We start from the raw sequence: 17,847 nt of genomic DNA, 5'->3' as shown, positions 1-17,847 counted from the left end.
CCGGTAAATATAACGTTTTCTAGCTTTATTACTAGTACTGCATCGGACGAAAATATTGGGTACCTATCTGAACCATACACCCATGTTTTCCTGTAAATTTTCTTGAACGTTTCTTCCCTTTTATATATCTCCCTACACTTTTGTTAATGCTTTTGTTAGACTTTCTTTATTTTTTTTGCTTGTAGTTTCTAATTATTTACTTATTTGAGTATCCAACTTTTTGTAAATCAACCAGGAAAATTTTTTTTTTATTATGATACCGATTTATTCTTTTCTATAGTATTTTCTATAGTATGATGTAAGGATATCTTATTGACTTTTCATCTGATTATATGTATCATTTTAACTTACCTACTTTATAATTATATAACACAACTAATATAACTGATAAAAGAATCTCTAAAAGTAGAAAGTAGAATCCGGATACAAAATGAATTAACAGAAACAATAGATGTGAAAAAGGGACTACGCCAGGGAGACGCTCTATCATGCATCTTGTTCAACATCGTACTCGAGAAAATACTGAGGGACACAACAGTCAATACAAGAGGAACAATCATTAATAAAAGCGTGCAAATACTAGCATTTGCAGATGATGTTGACATAATCGCAAGATCAAGAAGAGAAATGATAGAGGCATACAACCAAATAGAACGAGCTGCACAAAATAGTGGTCTTAAAATCAATCAGACCAAAACAAAATATATGCACGTAAGTAAAAACGCAGAAATAAGGCAGCCACAAAATATAACAATAGGAGAATACAACATAGAGGGGGTAAACAACTTTATATACTTGGGATCCCTAGTCACGTCTGATAATAACGTTACGGAGGAAGTGAAGAGGCGAATATTTATTGCAAATAAATGTTACCATGGCTTAATTAGACACCTAAGATCAGATAACGTCGCAAGAAAGACAAAATGCCAAATATATAAAACCCTAATAAGACCGGTACTCACATATGGCTCAGAAACCTGGACACTCACTAAAAGAGAGGAAACGTTGTTAGCCACCTTCGAAAGAAAAATCTTGCGACGCATATATAAGGGCACAAAAGAAAACGGAATATGGCGAAGACGATACAACTCTGAACTATACAAAATATACCAGGATCCGGATATTATAACATTCATTAAAATAGGACGGCTGCGTTGGATAGGACATGTAGAAAGAATGGAAGAAGGCGAAATACCAAACAAAATATTCAAACAGGTGCCAGTAGGAAAAAGAACAAGAGGAAGACCGAAACTGAGATACTTAGAACAAATAGAAAATGATATAACAACTTTAAAAATAAAAAATTGGAGAAAAAAAGTACGAAACAGATCAGAATGGACAAGAATCCTGGAACAGGCCAAGGCCCAAAAAGGGTTGTCGAGCCAGTGATGATGATGATGACTTTATAATTATTTTCTATATAAATTTCCTCGCAATTGAAAACAAAATTCACAAGAATTCTCAGATAAATACCTACTAAACGGAAATCAACTGTCTTATATTGAAGGACTACGACAAACAGTACATTATAAAAAGAATGTACTATTTTCATGAGACGTTGATGTGTATCAATGAAGCTTTTGCAGAAAAGGATTGAAGAGGCGTACGAGTGGACTGGAAGTGTGAGTTCTCTTCACAGGATTGTAAAATATTTCTGATTTAAATGGAAAAAAAACGAAATATAATCGATGTTTATTAATTGAACGGAATGATATTCATGCTCTACATCTTAATTATTTAGACAATAATAAATCAAAAGGAAATAGGTTGGTTTGCAATTTGCCCGTAGGTTGTTATGACTGACAATGCTTTATATCATAATGTACAAATTAAAAGAGTACCGCATGAAAGTAGACATATATCCTTAAAACTTTGGACCCTGTAGAGATGGTTGCAACGAAAATAAAAAATGACTTCCACTCCGGAAATCATTCTAAAAAAGATTGTTACAAATAATTCTGTGAAAATATATAGAAAGAGCCATTAGATTATATCATTTCAAAATTGACATAGTCGGCCTTGATCTTGTAGGCAACAGCATATAAATTCATCGTAATTGTGATTGTGTAACGTAAATTGTGATTGTGCAACGTAGATTTATGCTTTGTGTTTTGTGTGTTGCATATGTATTGTGTTTAAATTGTAGGTGATACTTTTCGACCTTCTTTTACTTCGCTATTGTTGGTACGTTCTTGTTGTTGACTTCTTTTGGTATTGGCAACCAAAGCCTGCTTTGGCAAAGTAAGTCTCAACGCCGGCACGTCAAATCACCCAAACAGCGTCGACATGAAGCTATATTCTTGACAGGTAGTACCAAGTAAGAATTTTCAATAAGTTGTTATTGGGCATTTTTATTGCAACAAACGTTTTATTAATTTATTACCGAGACAGAACGTTATACCTTGCACCGCTCAGCTCTTTGAAGTATGTAAATGAAACACTACCAGATATTTTCAACTCCTAAAGTACCAATATAATCTACAGATATGCATTATTTATATTTTTACTTTAAAACTAGAAGAGCATTATTATGCTTTTCAAATTTTAGCTTTCTGCTACATTCTTGTAGCTTTTTGTTGTTTTATTGTTTTATAATTAACGGAGATTTATTTCTTTTAGAATGTCTGCATCAACGAGCTCTCTCAGAAGTTCTATCAGTAAGCGAACGAGCTGGTAGAGGATATGTTCCACAATGTACGCAAGATGGCCAATTTGAAGCAAAACAGTGTAGCAGAAACGGACTGGTTTGCTGGTGCGTCGATCGGCTGGGAAGAAAACTTAAAGGATCAATGGGTGCTGCCATAGATATAAATTGTTCAATAACTGATGGTAAGAATCGTTTACATCTCTACATTTTCATATATTAAGCTTTTATACTATTATTCTCAAACTTTCTTCTTCTTGTTTGAGATATATTTCTGTTAATACTGATTCGACACTGTAATGTTTCTTAGAAGGAAGATTTAGTCCAGAATATGGCGATTTTATGACTGGGTATACATCGGTTAGTGAAACAATGAGATATGTGCCTTCATTGTAGTGTTAATTATTTGCAGATATATTTGCCAATAATTTTTTTCTGGGTCAAAGATAGTTTCAATTGAACGAGCCTCCTACATGTCTTAAACATCCTGATACATCTAAGATTACTTTAATCTTTCGAAGGAGTATGTTCACTAGATTCATGGCACAGTCTTAGTTATTTGTATATTAAAATCTGTTCTAAAATTTTATTTTTTGCTCTTTAGTTATTGCTAGTTACCTTGTCTTCTTGATTTTAACATTGATGCTGAATTCGCTATTTACGTGATAACATAATATACATGTTTCTGTAAATTGTCCTAAATTGTTATTCATTCTATATCACATTCTGAGGAGCTATTTTGCCTTTTTTATTTTACAGATTACTGATCTTTAAATTATATTGAATTTTTTCCATTTATTAAATGAAAATAAATGAATAGATGCCACATCTCTATCTGACTCCTTCGGTGTGGATGTATTTTTTGTTTTTAGTGAATACTTGGAATTTTTTAACAGTAAAAGTCATATTTCTTTGCTTTCTTTATATTACCTTAAATATGTACAAAATATATCGATCTTTCTGGCATCTACTACAGCTGTTTAATAATGTATTCCTTTTAGCACGATACGAGGTTATGGGAAGAAGCTTAGATAAAAACGGCAAAGAGTGCGAACGATTGGAATGTGCACAAATTTGCGAATACGGTTTTAAACTGGACGAAGATGGATGCCACACGTGTAAATGTGATGATCCGTGCGATGGGTTTATGTGCCCGGAAGATGAGGAATGTGTCAACGTTAAAGAAGCATCATGTAGCGAGTTCTTGTGCCCTTCAGTTCCAGTATGTAAGTATTTAATTTTTTTTTTTAGAAATATGTAAGTTGTAAATTATTATTAAATAATTACGAGAGAAGATCCATGTGGATGCATCTACGAATAGCTAATAAGAATACATGAATTGTTTTTCTTTACATGAAGTAATATATGATTACTTTCTTAAGATATTTTCCTTGAAAATATTTTTTATAAGTTTCATCCTAATTTAAACTGTTACTTGTTATACAACAATTCAGAGGAAAAATGATCGATTCTCATCGATTGATGTTCCTTCTCGTGATGCTTAATTGACTCCCTCAAGAATCGGTAGTTCTATCTACGTATATATCATTTGTTCTCTCCATATGCCATAGTACTTATTGCCACCAGCTTATTCATGTCTGGTAAATTTGCAAACACTGAAAACGAGATGAGAAGAATAAAAATAGACATCTTGGGGATGAGTAAAGTAAGATAACCTGGTTCAGGAAAACAAAAAACAAAAGATGGACATATCTATTCGCAGTCAGTCATAGACTTCATCCCTCTAAATGATGGAGTAGCAATGTTGAAATTAAGAACAACCCATAGAAACCTAAATGTTATTCAGGTCTATGTTCCAATAAGTGACAAATCAGAAGAAGAAATTTAAAACTTTTATAACAATATAGATGAAATAATGCGACTGATAAAAAAAGGCGAGATAACGATGATTATAGGTGACTTTAATGCCAAAATTGGTCTTGGTGCTGAAGCAGACAACATAGGAGCATACGGTCTCGGTACCAGAAACAATAAGGGAGAGACTGGTACAATTCTGCGTAGAGAACAACCTGTTAGTAGCCAACACCTTCTTCAAACAACATCCTAAAAGGCTATACACGTGGAAATCACCTGCAGATTGAAAAGATAAAATTGTTAGAAATCAAATCGAATTCATTTTGCTCGATTACAACTTCAAGAAGTACATAAAATCTACTAAAACATATCCTGGAGCTGACATTCATCGCGATCACAATCCAGTTATAATATCTAAAGATTTTTTAAAGTTAAAAGGGAAAAAGTGTCAAGAAAAACAGACATGTCACAACTGAAGAACCCTGAAAAGAAAAATGAAATAAGTATCAAGGTACTGCTCTAAAGCAGTATAAGAGTGCTCTTAAAACGAAAATAACAAAGATACAAGAAGACGAAATCGGGTTCACGAAAAACAACAGAAAATAAGAATGGATAACGCAAGAGATCATGAACCTTATGGACATTAGATGAAAACATAAAACAATCCCAATAGAATACAAACGAGTCAATAAAATCATTAGAAAAAAGTGCAGAGAAGCTAAAGAAAACTGGATGTCAACCAAATGCCTAGAAATTGAACAACTTCAGGAAAGATACCACACCTTTAATGTCCATATAAAAGTGAAAGAAATGACAGGTAGACACAGAAAGAGATAAGAAACAATATTAAGAAATAATAATAGCGAGATAATTATAGGTACAGAAGACAAACTAGAGAGATGGAAAGAATACATTCAGACACTTTTTGACGATGATAGACCTTGTTCTCCACCATCCACGGATGATAGAATAACTGAAAAAGGTCCAAAAATAGCAAAAAAAGAAGTTATTTATGCAGTAAAAGCTCAGAAAAACGGAAAAGCCACTGGTCCAGACAATATCAATGTCGAAATACTTAAATTAATTGCAGACAACGAAAGTAAAAGCCTCGACTTAATAACAGCACTATGACACAGGTAAAATACCATCAGACTGTCTAAAATCAAAATTCGTAACAATAACAAAAAAATCAAATGCCTCACACTGCGATAACTATCGAATATTAAACATGATGTCTCATGCCGCGTTAGCGTCGGCTCAACCGGACAATGGCACTCCTCCTCCTCCTCTTCCTCATTTCTTGAGCCCTTGTAAGGGCTCTAAATATTATTGGCTTGCTGCCTCCATTGGCTGAGATCCTGTTCCATATGGACGGCTTCACGTAGGAGTTTTCCAACCAGAGTCTTCATTTGGTCTACCCATCGTATTGGAGATCTTCCTTTTGGTCTTCGGCCTTCTACCTTTCCTTCTACTACCAATAGGTCCATGCTCCCCGCTCTTCCAGCTATGTGGCCAAAGTTAATTGGATAGGCTCGGTTTACTTTTATTTTTATGGCACTACCATAGTGTTAATTATACGAACGACTTTTTCCGTTTGTATAATTTACTTCATGATAGTATCATTGTCCGGTTGGGCCGACGCTAACTCGGCGCGGTTCTGAGTCTTTAGTCTCTAAGCGATTTGAATTTTGGGCATAATTAAAAACAATCAATAATTTAGGTCGTCCAAAAGCAGTCTACGCCAATCCTTGCGAAACGGGCACTCCACTGACAGATGATCTTAGAGGAGCACCAGTAGCATGCGCACTGAGATCAGAAAATGGAATTATCTGCCCTTCTACGTACGAGTGTACTGCTGTTGCTGGATCTACCCAAGCTGTTTGCTGTCCAATTGCTGAAGAAGAACTAGAGGCAGATGCGTCTGAAGATTATAGTCAAATGGATATGCGGCCACAAACAAGTAAGACGTTTTGTTCTGGTTTTTAATATGTTTTTTTATTAATGTTCTTTAATTTTAGTGTGTGAATACCTTCATGAGTTTTCTGAGAGTATGGAGGGTACCAGAGAAGGAATGTCATTGGCTCTTCCCACACCAGAGTGTGATTCAAATGGCAATTATATTGCAACACAATGTTCACGAGGAGATTGTTGGTGTGTTGACAATTTTGGAACGGAAATACCCAAAACTAAAGGCAAAGGTAGGTAATCGAACCAGTTAATATATTCTTTACACCTTTATTGCATTTATGGGACCACTCTTCAGATATACCAAAAATATAGTTCCTAATGTCTCCCTCTATCACATATAAGTATAGATATTCCAGTTTTCTAGCAATTATACGCCTTTCAAAAATGATCCTTGCACGAGCTTCAGCGAACCGCGAGACTGTATATCTCACCATATTACTTGTCCATCGAAACACTAATTATTTGACTGAAGTGATTCGACCAACATACTTAAAAGAAACTTTAAATACTAAACAATTTTTAACAATGAAAGCAAATTTAATAAAAGGAGACGAATGAATAAACTTTGAATTTGTTTTAAATTTGACGAATAACATAGAATGAAGAAATATTCATAAAATGGTAAAACCCAAAACAGCTGACGATATTAACACAAGAAAAATTGTTTCAATTAAATTCATCACTTATTTTTATACCGTAATTTATTTAATTATGTAATATATTACCAGATTCAAACGATGCAGCTCTCATTCAATTTAGGGGGAAAATTCATCGATCTCAAATAATTACGATATCAAATGTATTGAGGCTCTGGGAAGATTGTTTCGATGTTATTATCTTTGGGTGACCTGGTATGCTGGAGTATATCCCAAAAATTTTATGACGCATCTAAAAGAAGTTACGTGCAGTACTCCATTTTGCATAATCTTACAAATATATTCACTAATATGTAGCTGTTTATTGTTCTCTAGGAGGTTCTTCGAAATGACACCGGTAGTTGAGAAGATAATAAGTCTTGTACTTTTTCTCTGTACTTAGTATCTATAACTCTAGATACTTAGTATCTAGAACTCTACTAGTTCTCTCTATAACTCTGGTACTTAGTATCTCAAAATTTCCATACTTGGAAATTGTCTTATATTTAAGACGTAAATTGCTGTTGTTAATCACTCAGAAGTGTTGTTTTTCTGCTTTGTTTATTAACAAGTAGGCGATCTGGTCTATTATGTGTCACTATTTGTTGGCTATCTTTTGAAGGAGTATCTTCTTTACTGAGCGATAGCGTTTTCTATAATATTTGCAACAAATGCCTGACATACGCCAGTAAATTGCTGAGTCATTTTTGGGTCTTGACATTCAAACCGACATTTATTGTTTTGCACCAGAGTGCAAATACTGTGTTAAAAGATACATTTCCTAATGACAATTAATAGTTTTAAGCTTTATGTTTGAAGCTGTAATCCTATCTGACTTCTTCGGGATATCGCCATTGCAGAGATTTAACTCTTTTAACCCTTTTTTTCTTAGAAAGATGGATGGAAAGAGAGTTTAAGCGATGTTGTGTCATGTCAAAAATAAGTTCTTAAATTTGAAAACTTCTTTTCTAATAGCTCATCTTCTCACAAGTCCTCTTTATCCTAGGTACTATATCGTCAATATCAAAAAATTATATCGTCAATAGAATAAAATCATCAAAAAAAAAATAATAAACTTCAAAAATATTTATACTGACATATATTGACATGAATAATCTCATATTTGCGGTCCTAGATCAAATCCAGAATAAGCGGTTCATCAAAAAGTGGATTAATTGTTATTCAAAATTTCATAAATGATAAATAAAGGGTTACAGACCGCAATTTGTTGACCGAAAAAGCTTTCTGGTACGTACGTAATAATACTTAATACAAATTACACATAACATACTCTTATTTTAAAAAAAAGATATGTAACTTCTTAATAATCGCGATAAATGAGGATTAAATCATAAAATGAATTACATAAGTATTAATATCCTAAAAAAATATGTAACTTCTTAATAATCAATATAACTAAGAATTAGGTCATAAAATAAATTACATAAATGTATCCCTAATAAACTATAAAATTGTAACATGAAATGTGCAAATTAAATATTTATGCACTTACTTAAAATCCGCCAGTGAGTAAGTTGAAGTCATTCAACTCAAACGCTCATGTATAGCTACGACAGGTACGACCTCAAAAGGGTTAAATTCCCTTCTTATCAAACAGAAGGATTGATGACATAATAATGAGGGTGGCTCCTTAAATGCATGGCCATGCAATGCATGCTCCTTAAAATTAAAAAAACTCCTGTATTAAAAAAAACTAATTATTTAACGTCTGCTGCCATCGTGATATGAAACTGAAATGCCTAAAAACTTGGCGTCTGGGTTTTATATACCCTATTGCCAAACCACTTGAAAACGTTCATATATCATTTTTAATAGATAAGTGAGTCTGTGTTTATAATACGCAATTGGTTTCATGGGAAATACTAAGTATTATTAACTTTAAACTTTTAACTTATTTACACACAGAAAAAATTAATTATAGGGGGAAACTAAAGTACCTAGTCAGAGGCAATAAAGACAATATACGAGATATTATAGATACAGCATAACCAAAAATTTTAAGGGTCATTTTTACTAGAAAAGTGAAACGCTACAATGCTGCGAGCCATGACTTTTTAGTGCCTTTGTGAGAATTATTTTGATATTTCATTTAAATGATATCATTATTAATTTTGAATATTCGTTCATCGTTTTTAATAAAGTTTTTGTATTCTTTCAGAATCTCCAATCAAAAATTGTACGGAGTTAAGAGAAACTATGGATTGTTTAGATTTAACCTGCAGGATGGGCTGCGAATACGGATTCATCTTAGATGAAGATAGTGGTTGTCCTCAATGTCAGTGCAGAGATCCTTGCAATGGCATCGGTTGTAATGAAGACGAACAATGCCAATTAGTAGAAGTTAGCTGCAAAGATCATTACTGTCCGCCTGTACCAGCTTGTAAGTATATATCTATAGAGTAATCGTTTTTTATGCAATATTTTCCATCAAACCAATCTGATTTGCCTTTATTTCTCGATGTTTAGTTTACCTTTTTATAAGTTGTTCCTAAGCTCCTTCTCCTTATTCCTTAAGCCCTTGTAAGGGCGTGGTGATATGCTTGCTGCCTCCATTGGATGCTACCGTGTGCGAGATGGACAGCTTCAAGTAGAAATTCTTACGCCAGAGTCTTCATTTAATCTGTCCATCTTGATGATGATGATGATAGTGTGTTTGGCATGGAAACTAGTCCTTTTGCCACAGATTTTTAAATGATTTATGTTATGTTTATCAATTAAAAACTTGATTGTACTAAATTTATATTATATATCCGGATGCATATAAGTGATTACATATGAGTTCGTATATAGATTTCTGATTCAATGACAGTAGGTGGGTTATGTTTACTGGAAGTTGCACATTACTTTTAACTAGGTTTTCATAAAACGTAGATGAGAGTGCTTTATTTTTAATACATCCAAACAGGATGTGATTAACATCACACTGGGAAATATTATCGCATAAACACTTTCCTGATTCTATAATGTTTAATCTAGCCAGGTGAGCAGGAACAGCACCGTGACTAGTTTTTAGTCTTGTGATAGTTGCTGCTGATCGTTTAGATATATTATAATGGAATATGTGTGGTAAATCTGTCCATCTTGTTGAAGATCTTCCTCTTGGTCTTCGACCTTCTACCTTTCATTCTACTACCAGTAGTTCCATAGTCTTAGTTTTCCTGTTAGTTTTTATGTGATGCGAATTAATTTAGATATGCTCGGTTTCCTTTTTTTTTATAGCCTTTTATATTAGGCCCTTACAGACAGGTTGGTTCTGTGTTCTATCCAGAACACACCTAGATTTTTTCTGTTTTTTAAACACCATATTTCGGCCTGGTATGTAACAGTGGGAAAATTAAGGGCATTACACAAACTGAATTTAGTCTTCCTCGTTATTGTTCGGTATTTTCATATTTTAATTAATTTAGCTGATTTTATAAAATATTTTAAATTGCTGTACGAAAAAGATGCAATATCAACAAAAAATTTGTTCAATAAACTTTATTTTTACGTTTTAGAGTTTTACTTAATTATTTTTGTACATCAATTATCTATTTTCAGGTTTACCGAAAAAGGTAGGCCAATGCCCTTATCTAGTTCCGGCATCGACAACTTCCTGCGATTTCGAATGCAATTCGGATATGGCATGTAATGGAAATAAAAGATGTTGTTCGAATGGCTGTGGAACGCAGTGTATTGAACCTCTGCTCCTAACAGGTATGTAAATATATAAATTTACCACTGGTATAAGTCAATTTGATTTATGTTAAACAGAGCGATATGTTTGAAATGTGTAATAAAATAAAGCGTCCATGACATTCCTCTGCAATAATTCAAAACTTATTTAAATAATAAAATATATATAAAGTTTCCGCGAGAATCAATCACTTCTTAATAAAAGATTAATAATTATTTTGGGCTTATGTCTTCTGAAGTAGATGTTTTGTAAACTAAGAGACCTAGGTGAAAAAAAAATTATTATTTGCTATAAAAGTAATGCATTGGTTATTGATCAGTGTAGTAGTGTCTGGGGGTTCAGGAGACTGAGACGTCGGAAGCCCTGAAGAAGACATCAAAGAGGATGCCGAAAGCTCGGCGCAATGATAATCGACGCAGTTCAACCCGGAAGACTGTTGGGTTTAATATTAATTCTTGTAATAGTATCAATCTTAGCTCTAGGTTTAATATATATTATTATTTCAATTTTAGGATGCCAGCATCAAAAGGCCCTAGCGCAACACCAGGCTCACGAATCAGGTATACCAGCCGGAAAAGTCTACATACCCGTCTGTAAGGACGACGGTAACTACCAACCCAAACAATGTAATCCTGGTAGTGGCGATTGTTGGTGCGTTGATTCTGCAGGTTTCGAATTATCTGAAACGCGAACCAAATCCACCAAAAAACTATCTTGTGATCCACCACCGGAATCTAAATGCCCAATGTACAAATGTAAAGAGAACTGTGAACATGGTAAGTATCCAAATTATAGTTAGAATTAAGATAATTAGGAAAAAAAGTATCTTATGTCCTTCCTTCGTATTTATTAAGGTTTCGTTCCTGTACTTCGCCTTCTTTTATGTTTTCTAGTAACGGTAACTTTTTTATTCCAACTAACAGTTTAAAAAGCGTTTCAAAGGGAGTATAATTTATTAAATGAGAAATACAATAACGGAAAACAAAATTCTAGAACTAAAATACTAGGTACTTACTATTCATAGTCTTTGAGTCTGCTCTATTGTCCAAATATTACTGGAATTCAGAGCTGGTGATATAGCAACCCTGGGTGTCTAAGGCTCCCAAGCCACTATGCTAGAACCACAACTTCTTTATTGCTGATTGAAACAAAATGATGTTTTAAGGCACTATTGACTTATAATTTTCACATCTTATGCCACCAGCTAGACAAATCCTTGACGGACCTGAAGAAAGAGCACTATATACGTGAAGCAAACCTTGACGAACTTTGAGCGCTTCGAAAATGAGGATATCGGTTTTTTCTAGAACCGTAAGTTATGGGCTCTAGACCAATGAACTGCCATATGTAGCTAACAGTATCAGTTTTGTTTTGGAGTTAAGAAAGTGCATCCTCAAAATTTCCTTCAGTGTCTCCTCACCATTCGCTTGACTTCTTTTGGAGTGAAGTTATTTGGATAATTCTCTCCTTTTTTCATTTAGACATTATTTTTGTTTATTTTAGTGAAACTGGTGAGTTTTGAGAGTAGTACATTATTACTTCTAGAACTGTTTCACAAAAAATCCAAATGATAGGATAATTTCGATTCAGCCTGCCTCACTAAATATGCTTGTTCATCATCTAAAGTTGGCTATCTTCTTATGATGCACTGCAGCCCGAAATAGATCAGCTGACGTTGACGTGCTAGACCAGTCCATTTCCTAATGGTGCTCAGTATTCTAACTTATTATGGTTTATATATTTTAGGCTATGAAATTGACAAAAACGGCTGTAGAACTTGTGAGTGCATCGATCCATGTTCGAAGATAACCTGCAGAGGAGAAGGAGAGACATGCAGGCTAGTAGCAGTAGAATGCGTCAACTTGCCTTGTCCTCCCGTGCCAATGTGTCTTCCCAAAAAAGAAAACCCATGCCAAAATGGTGAACCATTAAAACTGGGAAGTACCGAAGAACTTGTAACTTGTGGACCTGATTATGAAAACTGTCCGTCGTCTCACAAATGCCAACTAAGCCCTGTTGGAGAATATGCCGTATGTTGCCCTAAACCTAGTAAGTATTTAGCTTTACATAAAGTGGGTAATAAGAGTGTCTAAATTTAAATATTATTTTAGGAGATGTGTGCTTTGAACCATTAGATGCAGGAGCATGTATTGATGAAACCGAAGTCAGAAACTTAACGAGATTCTTCTTTAACTCAAAAACTAATAAATGTGAACAATTTATATTTAAAGGATGCCAAGGGAACCATAATAATTTCCATACAGAAAATATGTGCAACATAGTGTGTCCAGGTACAGGAATATTTTTTAATAAACACTAATTTTATAACAATAATGTGTTAAGTATACAGTTAACTCAATTCACAAAGAAAAAAATCTCTTTTACTATTTTTGAAGTATATTATATACGATATATAGATCCAACAAACTGAAGGTAACAGTTTGAGTAATATTTATTAACAAAAATTGACTGCGGTATAAATATTAAATGAGAGAATATAGGTGAATGAGAGAGAGTTGGCCACCTGTCACAATGCCAATGGCCACTTGGCCATTGGCATTGTGACAGGTGTTCATAGGACTGGAGAAAGTGAAAAAATTTGTCAAATTTCGATATGAAATTTTAATATAGTTGCATCTTTTTTTTGCGTTTTGAGGTGAACTTTTTTCCAATATAAATATATGTTTTTAGTGTTAACTCAGTGCGAACGTCTCAGAGAAAAGAACCAGAAAGCTGCGGAGCATTACAAGAAACCAACGTTCACTCCTAGGTGTGAACCCACAACTGGAGCTTGGCAAGCTGTTCAATGCCTAGAACACGTTGGCGTTTGTTGGTGTGTAACACCACAAGGAGAGCCCTTGAAGGGTACTCTAACCAGAGGAGCAGAACCAGAGTGTAACTTTAGACAAGCAAGGCATTGGGCGATGGATAGGTCCGATTTCGTTTCAGAAGCAGATTTGGGTGAGTTACAATTGGGATTTGGTTTTCTTGTTTTATAATGGATTTAAATATATTTAATGATGTTTCAAATGATCTGTTTTAGTTTTGGAAGAATTAATGATGCAAATTGGATCATTTGACGATGAAGACGAACCATCAGATATGAAACTCGATGACGAAATGATGAAATGGGAAGTACCGTCTAAGGGTAGATGTCAATCTCTAGGTGGCCAATGCGACGATGAAGGAAAATTCCTACCTACTCAGTGTGAAGAAGAAACATGTTGGTGTGTTGATGAGGCTGGAAACCAACTACCTAACACTAGCACTTTTATAAAAGGAGAAAGATTGTGCGGTAAGATTTTTTTGTATGGTTTATACTATAGAATTTCCTAGATATAGTGAAATTAAGAACGATGTCATGTGACAAAAATAGGTATATCATCAGGTTCCTGTACCAAATAAAAATTTATTTTAACTTGTGAAATGTTTTCAAAAAGGCAGTCCTTAATTATTACATAAATTTACGGTTAGGTAATAATAAATATATTATAAGTAGTTTTGTAGAAGACCATTTCTTGTAACTTTTCGTTTAGACTATTTCGAGCATATATATTAGTTCGAAAACTATTCCTTCATTAAAAAAATCACTTGTTTATATATATAATATCTATATATACATATGTATTTATGTAAGAGATATAATATATCAAAATATATTTTTAGTGACTACGCCCGTGGAAAAGGCAGAGGTAACGCTTGGATTTAGAGGAGAATTCGACGATATATCAGCCATTCCTGTTGTCAATCAAATAACAAAAGTTATCAAAAGTCTTCATGGAAACATTAACAGTGAAGGAATTAAAGCATCCACCACACCTGATGCTCTGTATATTAAATTCTCTCTAATTGGTAGCAATAAAGTTGACATTGCTTACAAACTTGAACAAATGGTAAGCTATACATATATTATCAAGAATATTTTAATTTATTTATTTTCTTTCTTTTAGATTATGCAACAAAGATTACCAGGCTTGACAGCAGACATAACAAGATCCAGAGTAATCCACAAACTCCTTTCGCAAGATGGACTTAATTCAGATAATCTGATCGCATTGGAACAACGGGAAGTTGTTGCTCAATCGCCGGTATCTGTTGTTGTTCCTTACCACACTGCGCTAATTGTAACAGCAGCAGCTTCTGCATTTGTTATTTGTGTTTTGACTCTGTTGGTGCTCCTGTATAGAAGAAAAGTAAGTCATTATAACTTCGTATGCACTTCTAATTGTAGAGATGTGCGTTATAGTCTTGCGGTAACCTAACCTAACCTAACATTGTTAAAATAGGTTTTTCCAATTTCGGCAAACAATAGCTAAGACCATAAGTGAAATAAATCTGAAAGTAAATGACTTTATTGGAAAAAACTGTGATACAAGGGAAACCATATAAATGTGTATACTACTAGTTATTTGGTATCAAACAATTCTGATACTTGGGAGCAGCATAATGACAGTTACTTTTAGTGTATTTTATTAGTGTAATATATACCACCCACTGATTCGTTTTCTGGGGCTTTCTGGTAGATTTTATGTCCTGACTGATGTTTTTTGGCCTTATTTTGTCGAATACTTGTTTCACCATACCTATACACATAGACCGGTATATCAAATTTGATATCTCTTCTCCCAATTGTCGTAGAAATAGAAAAATTAAATCTAAGGTGAATTTATTTTGGAAAGAACTTTGCTTTCCATGACATGTTTGTCGTATTTAGTTACTAGCTACCATGTGGTACATAATAATTTATGAATATAACACTGAATTATTTAAATACTTAAAAATTTATACGATCTTCAATGAATCTATTATACGTATATATAATTAATATGAGTATTTACTTTTTAGATGACCAACAGTTTGAATCCGGAAAAAATTCCCCCAGAAAACAGATTTATAACAGCTACCAACCAACCAATATACATTGAGCTGCCCAACGAAAAAGGACTCTTACAAAAAAAATCCAGCATAAGCAACACCTAATATTCTTTGGATGTTACTAGCAATAATTGTAATATAGTACCTTACTACAATAATTTTGAAGAACAATTATTAATATGCCATTTTATAAGAACCTTTTGTGATTAGAAAGTTAATTATAAGACTTCATAGTGTGTATTTTCTTGTACAGTTTAACCTATACGGCTGTCTTTAAGTTATTTATGAAAATAAATTCTGTATATAAGTTTAACTCTAATTTTTTTACAACACCATATCAGGTAGGTACCCAACACCCACACTATCCAGGAAAGCTGGGAAATAAACTGCTTCAGAATAAATACTTACTTGGGGGTTAGCAGAAGCACCGAAAGCTGGAAAATACTTCGATCTCTTCGACAAGATAAGACTAAAGACATCATCCCACCGATCAGCCTAGATAAATGGGACAAATACTTCGCAAATCTACTGGCGGAAGAAAGGGCAGAATATTTGCAAACACCTCAAACACAATCAGAGGTGCAAGTACATACAATAGCTTACCCAATTAGGATTGACGACAAAGAAGTAGCACGAGTATGCCAAGCATTAAAGAATAGAAAATCACCAGGCCCTGGCAATATCCCACCTGAGCTTATTTAAGTATGACACAAGCAAATTATACAAGCAGCTAGCCAGCCTTTACCAAAAATGTATTAACGGAGAGAGTATACCGGTGGAGTGGAGGACATCGTTTGTCACGACAATACATAAGAAGAGAAGTAAAAATGTATGTGACAATTATCGAGGAATGGCAGTCCTTAGCACCATCTCGAGAGTTTACGGGAAACTCATCAAAAAGAGAATGGAAGATGAATTCTGTGATATGGAGGCCGAATAACAGGCTGGTTTTAGAGCAGGTAGATCAACTATTGACTATCTGTTTACTGTTACCCAGCTAATCGAAAAAAAAGTAGCACGAAATCCACCAATACATCTCCTCTACGTGGACCTTAAAAAAGCTTATGATAGTGTGCCACAACAAAAATTCTGGGAAGCTCTCGAGAAAATAAATATTAGTGTAACCTTAATCAAGGCTGTTCAAGACCTCTACAAGAACAACACAAGTAAAATACAGAAAGGTCAGGAGGTATCCAAGGGTTTCACTATCAGCAAAAAACAAGGATGCTGCGTGTCTCCTACTTTGTTTAAGATCTACTCGGAGCAAGCGATGAAGACGTAGAAAAGAAAATGCAGAAACATGGAAATTCCTCTAAACGACGCAATATTGTACACATTGAGTTTTACAGACAACCAGATAGTGATGGCCCAACGGAATACATGTATTGGGGGAATTCAACAAAATCTAATCTTGGAAGAAATACAGCGAGAAATAAATCACTGTCAAAAATACAAATATTTAGGCATGCAAATAACCAACGATGGCAAATCAGACGAAGAAACTAAACATAGAAATAACCAGGGAAGACAAGCCATCAGACAATTAAACAGTGTATTGTGGGGTAAAACAATCTCCAAAGAAAACAAAAACAAAATCTATAACAGCATTATAAAAAACATTGTTACATATGGAAGTGAGGTATGGTCACTGAAAGGAAAAAACTTAAAAGCATTAGAAACAACAGAAATGGACTTCTGTAGAAGAGCAGCTGAAAAATCAAGATTAGACAGAGTTAGAAACGAAAGAACACGAGAAGTTATGGGTGTTAAGAACAATATAACAGAGGACAACAGAATAAATAAATTAAGATAGTATGAACACGTCCAAAGAATGGATGAACACATAATACCAAAGAAAGTATTGAACTAGACACCCCATGGAAGAAGAAAGCAAGGTAGACCGAGATTAAGTTGGAGAGAAGGAATCGATAAAGACTTAAGGGAGAGGAGAGTTGAAGAAAACCTTTAGAACGACCGAGATAAATGGAGACTGGAAATCAGAAGACGGCGTAGAACATTATAAACTGATTGATTGATTGACCCAACACTTTATTATAATCATTAAGATAGTTACACTAATATTATAGAGGGGAAGTTTTAGTTACTTGAAAATTTTGTATCTTATATTTAATATAATTCTAACTGATAATTGACTCCCATTGACTAAAAGTTTTTCGTGTGTTTTCCATATTTACTGTTGGTTTATAGAGAAA

General features: G+C 34.0%; 1 protein-coding gene across 1 annotated transcript in view; it reads left to right on the top strand.

Moving 5' to 3' along the window:
* The window catches only part of LOC140443995 (uncharacterized), a 134,377-nt gene extending 118,430 nt beyond the window's left edge, over positions 1 to 15,947 (top strand). The window contains exons 8-21 of the mRNA XM_072535557.1: positions 2,620 to 2,829; positions 3,646 to 3,870; positions 6,180 to 6,419; positions 6,478 to 6,657; positions 9,242 to 9,463; positions 10,624 to 10,779; positions 11,272 to 11,535; positions 12,506 to 12,808; positions 12,871 to 13,050; positions 13,451 to 13,720; positions 13,803 to 14,054; positions 14,426 to 14,652; positions 14,710 to 14,952; positions 15,605 to 15,947. Of these exons, the coding sequence (XP_072391658.1) occupies positions 2,620 to 2,829; positions 3,646 to 3,870; positions 6,180 to 6,419; positions 6,478 to 6,657; positions 9,242 to 9,463; positions 10,624 to 10,779; positions 11,272 to 11,535; positions 12,506 to 12,808; positions 12,871 to 13,050; positions 13,451 to 13,720; positions 13,803 to 14,054; positions 14,426 to 14,652; positions 14,710 to 14,952; positions 15,605 to 15,739 (3,107 nt within the window). The 3' untranslated portion in view covers positions 15,740 to 15,947. The remainder of the gene's footprint in view (positions 1 to 2,619; positions 2,830 to 3,645; positions 3,871 to 6,179; positions 6,420 to 6,477; positions 6,658 to 9,241; positions 9,464 to 10,623; positions 10,780 to 11,271; positions 11,536 to 12,505; positions 12,809 to 12,870; positions 13,051 to 13,450; positions 13,721 to 13,802; positions 14,055 to 14,425; positions 14,653 to 14,709; positions 14,953 to 15,604) is intronic.
* The last annotated feature ends 1,900 nt before the right edge of the window (positions 15,948 to 17,847 follow it).

The sequence above is a fragment of the Diabrotica undecimpunctata genome, chromosome 6 (genome assembly GCF_040954645.1).
Source record: "Diabrotica undecimpunctata isolate CICGRU chromosome 6, icDiaUnde3, whole genome shotgun sequence".
NCBI lineage: Eukaryota > Metazoa > Arthropoda > Insecta > Coleoptera > Chrysomelidae > Diabrotica > Diabrotica undecimpunctata.
Note: the sequence above shows the minus strand (reverse complement) of the source record. Positions and strands in the feature narration are given on the sequence as shown.